Source organism: Nerophis lumbriciformis, linkage group LG21 (genome assembly GCF_033978685.3).
Source record: "Nerophis lumbriciformis linkage group LG21, RoL_Nlum_v2.1, whole genome shotgun sequence".
NCBI lineage: Eukaryota > Metazoa > Chordata > Actinopteri > Syngnathiformes > Syngnathidae > Nerophis > Nerophis lumbriciformis.
In genome coordinates this window covers 16737823-16751600 of record NC_084568.2, presented here as the reverse complement: position 1 = coordinate 16751600, position 13778 = coordinate 16737823, and the positions used below count along the sequence as shown (strand labels likewise).

Below are 13778 nucleotides of genomic sequence, written 5' to 3'. Positions count from 1 at the left end.
ATTTAACATTTGGCCATGACCTATCACGGATGACAATCTACTGCCTCCCAAGAAAGGTGCTTCTTTCCGCTCATCGCCATCAAATTCAAAACATTTTACACTTTTGACACTGGAACGTACATACAACTTTTAATTGTTTGCAGGTAATAATTGATTCAACGTTCCTTTTTTTTCGCCGTCTTTAAAAAAATATAGCGGAATGCGGTCACGTTGTGAAAAAAACAAGCGCCCAACGTGGGGCTCGAACCCACGACCCTGAGATTAAGAGTCTCATGCTCTACCGACTGAGCTAGCCGGGCGGTGTTAACAAGCGGCAAATGCAGGCATTAAATAGACTAATACGTAGATGTGGTACAATATTATATTTTACTTCGTAAAAACTTCTGAACAACTGCGTCGCACTCTAAAAAGTTTACGTTAGCTTCTGGACAATTTTGTGTAGCCGCACCTTGGCAGAAATACAAAGAAGATATGGTTGGAATCCTGCACACGGCTGTGTATTTACTAACGTATTTTTACTGCTGATAGTGTAACTTTAGTCCATCATACTATGGCACATGTATCAAACTCAAGGCCCGGGGGCCAGATTGATTGATTGATTGGAACTTTTATTAGTAGATTGCACAGTTCAGTACATAGTCTGCACAATTGACTACTAAATGGTAACACCCGAATAAATTGTTCAACTTGTTTAAGTCGGGGTCCACGTAAATCTATTCATGGTAAGAAAAAAATTCTGCCCCGTGTGAGGCTCGAACTCACGACCTTCAGATTATGAGACTGACGCGCTGCCTACTGCGCCAACGAGGCCTGATTCGGTTCCACACGTCATTTAACTTTGCCCGCGAAAGCCTGGGAATGATGTGGGTACTTTATCTTTCTTACTAAATGTTTTGTTTCCGTTTTGACAGAAAAAAAAAAATGTTATACAGGAAATGTCATATGTTTTAAACTTTGATATTATCTGCTCATGCAACAAATATTCAATTGTTATTGGTGTGAGTCTTTTTGGCACCTCGCCATTCGATTCCGATTCTTGGGGTGAGGATTTGATTCATAATCGATACTCGATTCAACACAATTCTCGATTCAAACTGATTTTTGCAATGTATTATTTGGTATAATAATAATAATAACACCTTAACAAAACAGCTTACAGGTTACAAAACCTATTTTTGGTTGCTGACGTATGACATATATATGCGCACCAAGTAAATAAAATGTTTTTTTTAAATAATTTGTCCAAAAAAAAAATCTATTAAAAAAAAAAGAAAAAGTATTATTATTATTATTATTTTATATGTATTTATTAATTTGATACGCAAATCATAATACAGATACTGTCTCCCCCCCTAAATTTTTTATTTTTTTTTTAAATTACAGAAAAATCAGTTAAGTAAGATAATAACACCCCCTCCCACCCCCCGTCCTACATTCCAGTCACAGTGGGTAGCAATGTACTGCCTTCCTCTTCACCACAAGCAGATAGAGAATCACAATAACTGACTAGAAGGGGGGAGGTGGGGGGGAAAGGTAACAGCAAAAATAAAAATCACAACCATACAGAGAAGTGTCACTAAATAAAAAACAACAACAACAAAGAAAAAGAGTTGAGTTAAGTGAAAAGGTTCATTGTCAACAGTGAGTGTCACATTTATCCTATAGTGTCTTTAATTTAGCTATGTAACTAATGATTTGTAAAAAGTACTAATCAATTTACAATCGAGATGAATAAGAATCGCGATTCATATGTAATAAAAAAATAATAATTAGCACCCCTAATTATTATATACTGTATTATAGTTTGTGAAAATAACAATACTTAAATATCTGCGTGTCACCTTGACTTACGATTTCAAAGCAAGTTATCCACCAATTTGTACGTACACAAATCAAATAACCAAATGCATAGGCAATTGTGCAATAATATAATGAGGCGATTGTACTTCTATATTCTTACATTCACTGTTACAAGCGGCCCTCTGAGGGCAGCCATGACTGCGATGTGGCCCTCGATAAAAACAAGCTCGACACCCCTGTACTATGGCCACTTGGTATCAACTAGTATTATATATGTTAGAATAATTGTATCTAAGTTATCACAAAACTTTGTGTTTCAATGAGTTCCCGGCGAGCAGACAAAAGCTGTCTTTAATCCTACCAAGCAGAAGGCTTGTAAAACTCCACTGTGTAGGATGGGAAGCAACATGAAGGTGTTCTGTTTCTTTCATGTATTGTAATCAACTGAAAGATATTGTCTTGACCCGAGATCTACAAAGCGAAGAGGAAGCAGGACCAGACTCCGACCTTTTCTTTGGACTGTTCTGTAACCATAGACGATGGCTCTTTACGACACCCGTCCCTTAGAAACAGCTGTAGCCATGTAATCAGGGAAAGTCCAAATAAAAGAGGAGGCGTACCAATCTTTCGCCAGATCATAGTGGAGACTGTACAAGAGTACAGCCCAGACGTCTCCCCTCAATTTAGCCAAATTTAATTATGTCTCTGTTTAATTCCTTGCTTCTTGTCTTATTTAATAGATGTCATCGGTGTTTGAAGCTGACAATATATAGTGTAAAATATATGTATCTGTAGTGTGAAATATACATAATCGTGATTTATTTCACCTTGCATGCAGCTCTGTACAAATATTGTGTAAGTATATTTACTTACACTTTTCATAAATATGTCCCTTTTTCTTGAAGACATATTATCTTGTGTTTTTTTTTTTTACATTTTCTATTTAGAAACTCAAAAATATATTTTAGCCCTCAAACCCCGTACTGCAAAGTCTCGGCCGTTGGTTCGACCCCCTATATTTTTTCCACAACTTTACCATTATACCACTATAAATAAATATGCTAGAAAAGTGTCATTGGCCAAATGTTAAATATATTGAAGAAAGTTGGACAGACTGAGGCGGATCTGATTGGGTTATAAAGTTTGAGAATGTAATAAAATATGAAAAACATATATATAAACAAATATTATAAAAATACGGATGCGGTAGGAAATGGATGGATGGTTTACTTTGTGCCAAACGAGTCTGAACGACTGTTAGCGTCCAAGCAGCAGTGGATAGCTTTACCTTGACAGTGACGTCTCTCCCGTGATGTTGTGGCGAATGACTGAAAATGACAAAAAGCGAATACAATCTCTTTTTAAGTTAAGGTTCTTTTTAAAGGAGTCTCTGCAATTAACCACACTTTCTAGTTACCCACCAATCACAACAGGCCAGGGTGCAATCAAACCAAAGACTATAAAAATGGGACCCATTACCTCCCTGCTTGACACTCAGCATCAAGGGTCTGAATTGGGGGTTAAATCACCAAAATGATTCCCGAGCGCGGCCACCGCTGCTGCTCACTGCTCCCCTCACCTCCCAGGGGGTGGAACAAGGGGATGGGTCAAATGCAGAGTAATTTCACCACACCTAGTGTGTGTGTGAGACTATCAGTGGTACTTTAACTTTTTTATTTAATATCAACATGTACAACAGAACCAAAGTTGAGGCACTTATGTGTGTAAGGTTTGTTTGAAAACGTCATAGAAGCAGATAATTTGATGTAACGGTTGGCAGCGGCGCCTTGTGTCGCCATTTGTAACTACAACGATCTTCAGTACCGGAAGAGACCACTTTGAAGTTGAAGCAAAACGTCAGATTGAAAAATGGCGTCAGTCACGGTTCGGGGCTGTGCTCTCTGCACTACTGCACTGCTTAACTTTGCATTTGTGTTCATATCCGGCGCGGATTTTATTCGCTTTTTATCATTTCGAGTCATTTACCACAACATCACGGGAGAGACGTCACTTTGTCAAGGTAAAGCCACAGCTAACTGCTGCTTGGAAGCTAACGTAAACTTTTTTAGAGTGCGACACAGTCATTCAGACTCGTTTGGCACGTAGTAGACTGTATTTTTTATGACATTTGTGTCATAAACATTTAAACTTTTAATACATTGTGTAGTAGAATGTCGTATATAATGGCAACAGTCTGCCAGGGTCAGCACAGCCCGGCTAGCTCAGTCGGTAGAGCATGAGACTCTTAATCTCAGGGTCGTGGGTTCGAGCCCCACGTTGGGCGCACTTTTTAAAAAACATTTTTTTTTACAATTTACCGCATACCACTACGCTCTTTTACAGATGGGAAAGTAAGAAAAGCTGAGTGATACTCACCCCTCTTTTTTCAATTACATGTATTTACGTTACGTGTTTTAATGCTTTGCTTTATGGCGACGAGCTGAAAAGAAGCGCCTTTTTTGGGAAGCAGCAGAATGTCGTCATCGTCCGTGATTGGTCAAATGTTGAAATATGCTAATAAAGCCAGAAGTAGCTCTGTCATTGGCTGAATGTTGGATATTTTGAAAGTTGGACAGAGACGGATCTGATTGGGTTGGAAAGTTGGTGATGTTAGTAAAAAGGACGCTGATTGGTCCACATCACCCGAATGTTGAAAATGTTGACAATTTAAATGACGAAGTTGCCTATTACAAACAATAACAAGATTGCCCCCCACTGAACAGATTCAATCCTATTTTGTTCCAGTTCATGTTATGTAATTTATTTCTCATAATGAATCAAGGCCAATTTGAAATTAAATTATCCGATAAAGAAAAGGAAAAATAATCAAAATGTTAGTTATTTCGCCTTAATTGTTTTGTCAGTTTTCTTCTATATTTAGAGGGGGGTGTATATTGTAGCAGCCCGGAAGAGTTAGTGCTACAAGAGGTTCTGGGTATTTGTTCTGTTGTGTTTATGTTGTGTTACGGTGCGGATGTTCTCCCGAAATGTGTTTGTCATTCTTGTTTGGTGTGGGTTCACAGTGTGGCGCATATTTGTAACAGTGTTAAAGTTGTTTATACGGCCACCCTCAGTGTGACCTGTATGGCTGTTGACCAAGTATGCCTTGCATTCACTTGTGTGTGTGAAAAGCCGTAGACATTATGTGACTGGGCCGGCACGCAAAGGCAGTGCCTTTAAGGTTTATTGGCGCTCTGTACTTCTCCCTACGTCCGTGTACACAGCGGTGTTTTAAAAAGTCATAAATTTTACCTTTTGAAACCGATACCGATAACTTTGAAACTGATACCGATAATTTCGATATTACATTTTAAAGCATTTATCGGCCGATTAATATCGGCAGCCCGATATTATCGGACATCTCTAATTCTGATTGTTAGTCTTCCCTTTTTATGTCAGTTTTCTTCAACATTTTTCATCTGATTCAGACCCCTTGATTTTCAAAATGTTCGGCTCATACATGACACGCATGCTACCATTTTATTTTATTTTTTTCCCAAATGTTCCCACATTTCCAAGAATTCCACATCTTTTTCCATTCGAAATGAACATGGTATATTTCAAACTTCCACATTTCTTAACCTAGTCAAAAATGCTCCTTGCTAGCATGCTAATGTTCGCCTGCTAAGGCCAGCATGCTATCTTTTGCAGATATTTTTGCAGGGACACACTTCAGAATCAGCTATTTTGGCACTTGACGCATGTTAACTCCTAGCATGCTAGCATTAGCATATAAGAATGCTAATGCTAGCGTGCTAACTTTTTTTGTTCAGTCTTGCAACACCTCAGTGACATATATTTTGGTACTTGATACATTTTGGCTTTTGTAGTGTGGTGAATTATATCGTGTACAATTTTCTTATATGATTGTGAGCTAGCATGTGTTTGTATTTAGTCACATAATTCTTTAGAGAGCTATTCTACTAAGGTCAAAAGTGCACATGTCCATCACTAGTGCTCCAGAGATTGGTGGCCCTTGCTCCCAGAAAATTGGAATCCTACTGGAATGCAGGTTTGGAGTTTAGAAGGAAGTGTAAAGACATTAGCAACATCTGGTAGGAAGCCCTCACAAGTAGGAGTAGAGGGTAGGTGTTGGAGGTCACCCGACTCAAACCGATCACAGGAAATAGGTTGACTGGCCAAACAACAAGCTGGGCTTTTGTCCAGATTGGTCGTCTCCAAGGCTAGAGTTACGGAGTGTGGGGGTCTTTGTGTAAAAAAGTGTTTAAGGACAGTTGTCCGAGAGGATATCAGAAGAGAAATGCGGCCCATACTGCTTCTCCTGGAAACTGCAGTTCCAATCTGAGACTCGCTGAAACAAATAAAGCTTTTTGTTTGACGATTCCTCGTTGGCGTCTTCTTGGCTCATCACACGACCAACAAATATACAATAGTAGCTAATTTTGCAGGTATACACCTAATAGTCATATTTTTTTGGTTACCTGACGCTATCTAGCTAGCGTGCTAACTGTTTCAGTTCGGCTTTGCTTTTCCGCTTTCACACGTAATTTCTACCTGAATTTTATTTTCTAGTTTAAAGCCACCTTATGTGTTGCGTATCTCATGCTCCCAGTGTTAAAGATAGCATCAGTGGCCGACCTGTGCGAGAGTAATAATTTGTCGAGTGTTCAGCCTCAGTAAATTGTAGCTTTTTATGCATCCTACAACGTAATAATAACATGACATGTGACTACTTGTGTAAGATCATTTTCTCTGTTAATTTTCCACCTTAAGACTCCATATCGTGGTCAGCGGCCCTGCAGGACAGCTCTGTTCTTAGGTCTCTGCTTGTGGATGTTGTTCTGCTGGCCCTCTTCACCCTGCAACATAGTCTGCTGGCATGGACTCCAGTCAAACAGGCCTGCCAGTCGGTCCTTGGGTCCCTGAACAGGATGGCATACTGCTTCACCACTGCACTGGCTCTGCAGGTACAGCTAGGACATTTACGAATGCCATCTTCTGAAGTGCCAATAGAGCATGTTTTGTTTAATGAATGGGAAAATATAAAGCATTTATTTATCTACTTTCTGTCGACAGATCCTGATGAATTACTGGCAGCCTGTAACTGGCGCCCCCTGTCTGTGGTCTGTGCGTCATGCGCCATGGAGCGTCTGGTTCCCTCTGCTCTGCTTTGTGGTGCACTTCTTCTGCTGGGCCATCATCTGCAGCATCCTCCTGATGTTTGACTACGCAGAACTGCTCGGTATCAAACAGGTGAGCATGTCTTACTAATGAAATATGTTACAATTCATCTCTACAGTACTTACTTTAAATACAGTGAGGAGTTACTGCATACTTGCCAACCCTCCCGATTTTCCCGGGAGACTCCCGAATTTCAGTGCCCCTCCCGAAAATCTCCCGGGGCAACCATTCTCCCGAATTTCTCCCGATTTCCACCCGGACAACAATATCGGGGGCGTGCCTTAAAGGCACTGCCTTTAGCGTCCTCTACAACCTGTCGTCACGTCCGCTTTCCCTCAATACAAACAGCGTGCCGGCCCAGTCACATAATATATGTGGCTTTTACACACACATAAGTGAATGCAAGGGTGGCCGTATAGACAACTTGAACACTGTTACAAATATGCGCCACACTGTGAACCCACACCAAACAAGAATGACAAACACATTTCGGGAGAACATCCGCACCGTAACACAACATAAACACAACAGAACAAATACCCAGAACCCCTTGCAGCACTAACTCTTCCGGGACGCTACAATATACACCCTCCCGCTGCCACCAAACCCCACCCCCCAATTCCCGCCCACGTGAACACCCCCCCCCCCCTCCAACCGCGCCGCCCCCCATCTCCCGAATTCGGAGGTCTCAAGGTTGGCAAGTATGAGTTCCTGAGTGCAAATAAACCTCATAGGTCTGCTAAAATGTCAAAAGTAGTGCATGGAAAGTGTTGCAGGAATCAGCATGAAACGATCTCAAATCACACTGCGAAACTATTCATGATGAAGATATTCTGCGTGATCTTGTTTATATTCAATTCCTAAATGGATTTGTCATTCATTTGACACAACACGGGAACCCACTAGTAATTAGCACACTAGTTGCCAGCTCCATAAGCTGCTAGCACGCTAATATCAGCGCTGTACTGTATGGCACAATAACAAACTACCTTTAGAACCGGTTTAATTTAAACCATAATTTTATACAAGTTAGAGAAGTAGGTTTTCCCCATTCAGTTTGGGGTTCCTCGGTCTGGAAGACGTCCGAGGCCCCTGTACTAAGTGCTCCTGTTGCGTTCACACGTCACACTGGGGCTCGCCTGCCGTCTCCGCATTCCGGGATCCAGACATATACCACAAAGCGACAGGATTCTGACAAAAATTTTTGCCAAAAGATTTACTGTCTCGTTTGTCCGATATCGAAAGGTCCACACGACAAAGTCATCCGTTTGCCCGTGTACAGAAAGGTGTGAGCTTTGGCGATCCAGTCGGTGTCCTTCTTTTGTTAAATAGCCGCCATCTTGCTAATGTCAGTTGCTAATTGGAGCATTAACCATTTGATACACTGCTGGTTTTGCAAGTTTTCTCACTGCTCCCCTCACCTCCCAGGGGGTGATCAAGTGTGATGGGTCAAATGCAGAGAATAATTTCGCCACACCGAGTGTGTGTGTGACAATCATGGGTACTTTAACTTTAACTTTACGTTCACTCAACATAGACGTCATAACGTCATCAAAGCTCACCTCGATGCATTCACATGTAGCGCCGACATCTGGAAACCGGGATGAGGTGAAGGAAGAGAGGGACAGATATGATACATCTACCGTATTTTCCGGACCATAGGGCGCACCGGATTATAAGGCGCACTGCCGATGAGTGGGTCTAGTCAGGTCTATTTTCATACAAAAGGCGCACTGGATTATAGGGCACATTAAAGGGGTCATATTATTATTTATTTTTTTCTAAATGTAAAACACTTCCTTGTGGTCCACATAACATGTGATGGTGGTTCTTTGGTCAAAATGTTGCATAGATTATGTTTTACAGATCATCTTCAAGCCGCTTTCTGACCGTCGCTTCAGGATGCGCCGTTTTGTGGGCGGTCTTATTTACGTGGCTCACCTTCGACAGCGTCTTCTCCCCGTCATCTTTGTTGTAGTGGTGTAGCGTGCAAGGACGGGGGTGGAAGAAGTGTCAAAAGATGGAGCTAACTGTTTTAATGACATTCAGACTTTACTTCAATCAACAACGGAGCAGCATCTCCTCATCCGTGGCTCAATAGTGCAATAACAACACCGGAAATGTGTCCCGTGAAAAACCGTCCGACCGGAACTCTCTAATAACTAAAGTTCCTTGGGTGAATAATGTAAACTCACTACACCGGCATGTTTTGGCGCTTTCATGGCGAGTTTACTGACAGATATAAATAAGAACTTTACACTACTTTATATTAGAAATGTCAACAGTGGAGGATGAATGTCCCATAACAAGAAGATAGAGAAAAAGAAGACGCTTATCGACTGCGGGGTCGGCACGGACTACAAAGGCGGACGCGCGCACATTTTCAGGACTTATGCAGATCCCAAATACAGATCAGCGGGTACCAGAAGGTAAGAGAAATTGCTGTTGCATAATATTGCGAAACAAAACGCCAGATAATGTCTTACCTTATACACACACCATAATATTGTTGAAGCACAGTACAATCCATCAAGCGATGCGGCTTCATAGCTTACCAAAGTCGTACTAAAACATTTTTGATAGATTTTTGAGCGCCGTGTGTAATGTTCTATATTTTCAATGGAACATATCAGAATCAGAATCAGAATCAGAAATACCTTATTAATCCCCGAGGGGAAATTAAAATGTTCATAAAATGTTGGTGTTGTTTACTTGAGTCATATTGCAGTCTACACATAACTCTTGTGTGTGACTGCCATCATATTACAGTCTACACATATCTCTTATGTGTGACTGCCATCTACTGGTCACACTTATCATTTCACCATGTCCCAAATAAAATAGCTTCGAGGTCGGTAAGCACAACCAAAATGATTCCGTACATTAGGCGCACCGGGTTATAAGGCGCACTGTCGAGTTTTGAGAAAATGAAAGGATTTTATAAGTGCGCCTTATGGTCCGAAAAATACAGTAGTATAATTATTATCATAATAAAGATGTATTTTTTGATGATTACTGTTATCATCCACTTTAAAAAACATGTAGTGGCTGTTTGACAAAAGTCTAAACCACCACTTGGATCGACACTTGTTCAGGTTGTGACAATCAATGATCCAGAGGAACAATTTGCCAGTTAGAGACATGTGGGAGAGTCACCACTGAGGCCAGAGATGAAGTGGCAGGGAATGAAAACACACAGGAAGTGGAAACAAAATAAAGAGGGCTGGAACGGAAATAACACCAAGTATAGGAGGATAGTCCTAAAACTGTCATGGAGGGTCATAACAAACAGTTTAAGAAACCTGTAAGTCCTGTTTTGTTATGGGATCAACTATTTATTTCACCAGTTTGTTGACTGATTGAATAGAAAAAAAGGATGATTTTGTACGTACGGTAACTTAATGTTGCTATTCCTCTTTAGGTGTATTACCAGTGTTTGGATCTGGGGGACCCCCTGTCCCATAAGTCGTCCGGGGAACAACGCTTCCTGTCTCACTTCCGCCACCCGGTGTGCCTGGAGCTTGGCGTGGTCCTGTGGCTCCTGCCGGCTTTATCCCTGGACAGGCTGCTGCTGGCATTAACCATGTCAGCCTACCTGGCGCTGGCACACTCGCTGGACAAACAGGATTTAGCCTTCCTCTGCGACCGGCTTAGCAGCAAGGTGCAGCTCTTTAACGAGCCGTACCGGGACAGTCCCCTCAAGGAGGAGTGAAAGTAGTCCTGTTACGCCATAACAAATCTCTATTTGTCATTTCATATACAGCAGATGTTTTTGTGCATTTGTGCTATTAATAGTTTTGTAAAATTAGACTTTAACAATGTTTTTAAATGGCGATTGGATATTAAAGGCGATTGTTGTTTTTAATGCAAGGGTGTCCAAACCTTTTTCAATTAGGGCTGCGTATTGTGGTACCTTTTTTGTTGTTTTATTATTTTCTTTTTTCTTTTAATTAAAAATGTTTCTTTCTTTCTTTCGTTTTAATAGCTTGTTTACAATGACAACAGCCTTATGTTAATTCCTAAAACTATAATTAACAGAACTTTGCTGTTTTTAAAGTTTTTTTAAATATATATTGTTATATGGAGCTATATTGCTAGCATGCTGACTATTACATAAGTTATGGATGCATATATATATATATATATATATATATGCTGACTGTTACTGTAGCATGTATTTTATGTGTTAGCATGTTAGTAGATGTGTTAGCATGTTAGCATTTTAACCATTTTAGTAGATGTAAAACCAAAAGTCATGAATATTGTTACTTTCAAGTTGTGGAAAATGTTGGAAAAATACTTACCTTTCCTGAATGTTTTTGCTATAACCAAGTATTCAAAATGGAGGGAGTTTGTTTTTAATCCTAGTTTTGTAGGTGTAAAACTAAAAGTTATGGAAATTGTTACACTACGCTATCTTGCTAGCATCCTGACTTGTAGCATGTATGCTACGTGGGTCCATGTTAGCATTTTATCCAATTTTTTAGGTATGAAACTTAAAGTTAGGGATATTGTTTGTAGTACGCTATCTTGCTAGCATGCTGACTGTTACATAAATTATGGATGCATATATATATATATATATATTCATATATATATATATGTATATGCTGACTGTTACTGTAGCATGTATTTTATGTGTTAGCATGTTAGCATTTTAGTAGATGTGTTAGCATGTTAGCATTTTAACCATTTTAGTAGATGTAAAACCAAAAGTCATGAATATTGTTACTTTCAAGTTGTGGAAAATGTTGGAAAAATACTTACCTTTCCTGAATGTTTTTGCTATAACCAAGTATTCAAAATGGAGAGAGTTTGTTTTTAATCCTAGTTTTGTAAGTGTAAAACTAAAAGTTATGGAAATTGTTACACTACGCTATCTTGCTAGCATCCTGACTTGTGGCATGTATTCTACGTGGGTACATGTTAGCCTTTTATCCAATTTTGTAGATATGAAACTTAAAGTAAGGGATATTGTTTGTAGTATGCTATCTTGCGAGCATGCTGACTGTTACAAAAGTTATGGATGCTTTTATATATATATATATATATATTTATATATATATACATATATACATATGCATATATATATATATATATGCTGAATGTTACTGTAACAAGTATTTTACAGTATATGTTAGCATAATAGGTGTAAAACCAAAAGTCATGAATATTGTTACTTTTTAATATATATAATATATGTTTTACCATGAATTGATTAACGTGGACCCCGACTTAAACAAGTTGAAAAACGTATTCGGGTGTTACCATTTAGTAGTCGATTGTACAGAATATGTACTGTACTGTGCAATCTACTAATACAAGTTGCAAGTAATCAATACGGTGGAAAAATGCTTCATTTTCCAGAATGTTTTTGCTTTAACCAAGTATTCAAAATGGAGCGAGTTTATGTTTAATCCTAGTTTTGTAGGCGCAACACTAAAAGTAATGGATATTGTTACACTGCACTATCTTGCTAGCATGCTAACTCTTAGCATGTATGCTACGGGTGTACATTTTAGCATTTTATCTAATTTTGTAGGTAAGAAACTACCCCGCGACAGAAAATGGATGGAAACTAAAAGTTAAGGATTGTTGTTAGATTACCCTATCTTGCTAGCATGCTGACTATTACGTAGCTTGTATGCTATGTGTTAGCATGCTAGCATTTTAATCATTTTTATTAGGTATAAAACCAAAAGTTATGAAAGTGGTACATTCAAACTATGGAAAATGGTGGAAAATTACTTCATTTTCCAAATGTTTCTCTTTAATAAGGTATTCAGATGGAGGGAGTTTGGGTTTGATTTCTAATTTTGTAGGTGTAAAATGAAAAGTTATAGGTGTTGTTGTCGTTACACAGCTCTATCTTGCTGGCATGCTGACTTTGAGCATGTATGCTATGTGTTAATATATTAGCATTATAACCATTTTAGTAGGTATAAAATTAAAAATCATGGATAGCATTAATTTCAAATAACGGAAAATAGTGAAAAAACAATTAATTTGCCAGAACGTTTTACTTTAATCAAGTATTCAAAATGGAGTGAGTTTGTGTTTAATTAAACTTTTAGCATTTAGGCCAAAATATTTGTTAAATATGACAAATGCTTCCTGTTACTAAGGGATTTCTCTGAATTACAATGAATTTGATTCCACTTCCTGTAATTCCAATTCAACATCCTGTGTGGTGGAGGCAGTTTAAAAATTCCAAATTGTCGAACAGTTTAAGGAATTTAGGGATTTCACCATCTAAGGTCTGTAATATCATCAAAAGTTTCAGAGAATCTGGAGAAATCACTGCACGTAACATTGAATGCCTGTGACCTTGGATCTCTCAGGCGCTACTGCATCAAAAAGCAACATCAGTGTGTAAAGGATATCACCACAAGGGCTCAGGAACACTTCAGAAAACCACTGTCAGTAACTACAGTTGGTCGCTACATCTGTAAGTGCAAGTTGAAACTCTACTATGCAAAGCCAAAGCCATTTATCAACAACACCCAGAAACACCACCGGCTTCGCTGGGCCCGAGGTCATCTAAGATGGACTGATGCAAAGTGGAAAAGTGTTCTGTGGTCTGACGAGTCCACATTTCAAATTGTTTTTGGAAACTGGACGTCGTGTTCTCCGGAACAAAGAGGAAAATAACCATCTAGGCGCAAAGTTCAAAAGCCAGCATCTGTGATGGTATGGGGGTGTATTAGTGCCCAAGGCATGGGTAACTTACACATCTGTGAAGGCACCATTAATGTTGAAAGGTACATACAGGTTTTGGAGCAACATATGTTGCCATCCAAGCAACGTTATCATGGACGCCCCTGCTTATTTCAGCA

General features: G+C 39.4%; 2 protein-coding genes and 3 non-coding genes across 5 annotated transcripts in view; 2 read left to right on the top strand and 3 right to left on the bottom strand.

Annotated features, from left to right (window-relative positions):
- Positions 1 to 3415, bottom strand: part of cdcp1b (CUB domain containing protein 1b) — a 65005-nt gene extending 61590 nt beyond the window's left edge. Inside the window, exons 1-2 of the mRNA XM_061982799.2 lie at positions 3222 to 3415; positions 3089 to 3128 (exon numbers count right to left, since the gene is read on the bottom strand). Of these exons, the coding sequence (XP_061838783.1) occupies positions 3089 to 3128; positions 3222 to 3301 (120 nt within the window). The 5' untranslated portion in view covers positions 3302 to 3415. The remainder of the gene's footprint in view (positions 1 to 3088; positions 3129 to 3221) is intronic.
- trnak-cuu (transfer RNA lysine (anticodon CUU)) lies at positions 227 to 299 on the bottom strand. Its single transcript has one exon. It is a non-coding gene; the product is annotated as a tRNA-Lys (tRNA).
- On the bottom strand, positions 738 to 810 carry trnam-cau (transfer RNA methionine (anticodon CAU)). The gene has a single exon. It is a non-coding gene; the product is annotated as a tRNA-Met (tRNA).
- A 196-nt stretch (positions 3416 to 3611) lies between the features above and the next one.
- Positions 3612 to 10812, top strand: nrm (nurim). The gene is made up of 4 exons (XM_061983416.1): positions 3612 to 3820; positions 6535 to 6728; positions 6838 to 7014; positions 10364 to 10812. The coding sequence occupies exons 1-4, from the start codon at positions 3670 to 3672 to the stop codon at positions 10652 to 10654; spliced, it is 813 nt and encodes a 270-aa protein (XP_061839400.1). The 5' UTR covers positions 3612 to 3669; the 3' UTR covers positions 10655 to 10812.
- trnak-cuu (transfer RNA lysine (anticodon CUU)) lies at positions 4012 to 4084 on the top strand. Its single transcript has one exon. It is a non-coding gene; the product is annotated as a tRNA-Lys (tRNA).
- Positions 10813 to 13778: the final 2966 nt, after the last annotated feature.

What these genes read in the sequence shown, in the direction of transcription:
- nrm (XM_061983416.1), top strand. Translation starts at nt 3,670, where the DNA reads ATGGCGTCAGTCACGGTTCGGGGCTGTGCTCTCTGCACTACTGCACTG. An exon ending in AGAGACGTCACTTTGTCAAG is followed by an intron (nt 3,821 to 6,534) that starts GTAAAGCCACAG and finishes TTCCACCTTAAG; the next exon opens with ACTCCATATCGTGGTCAGCG. An exon ending in AACTGCTCGGTATCAAACAG is followed by an intron (nt 7,015 to 10,363) that starts GTGAGCATGTCT and finishes ATTCCTCTTTAG; the next exon opens with GTGTATTACCAGTGTTTGGA.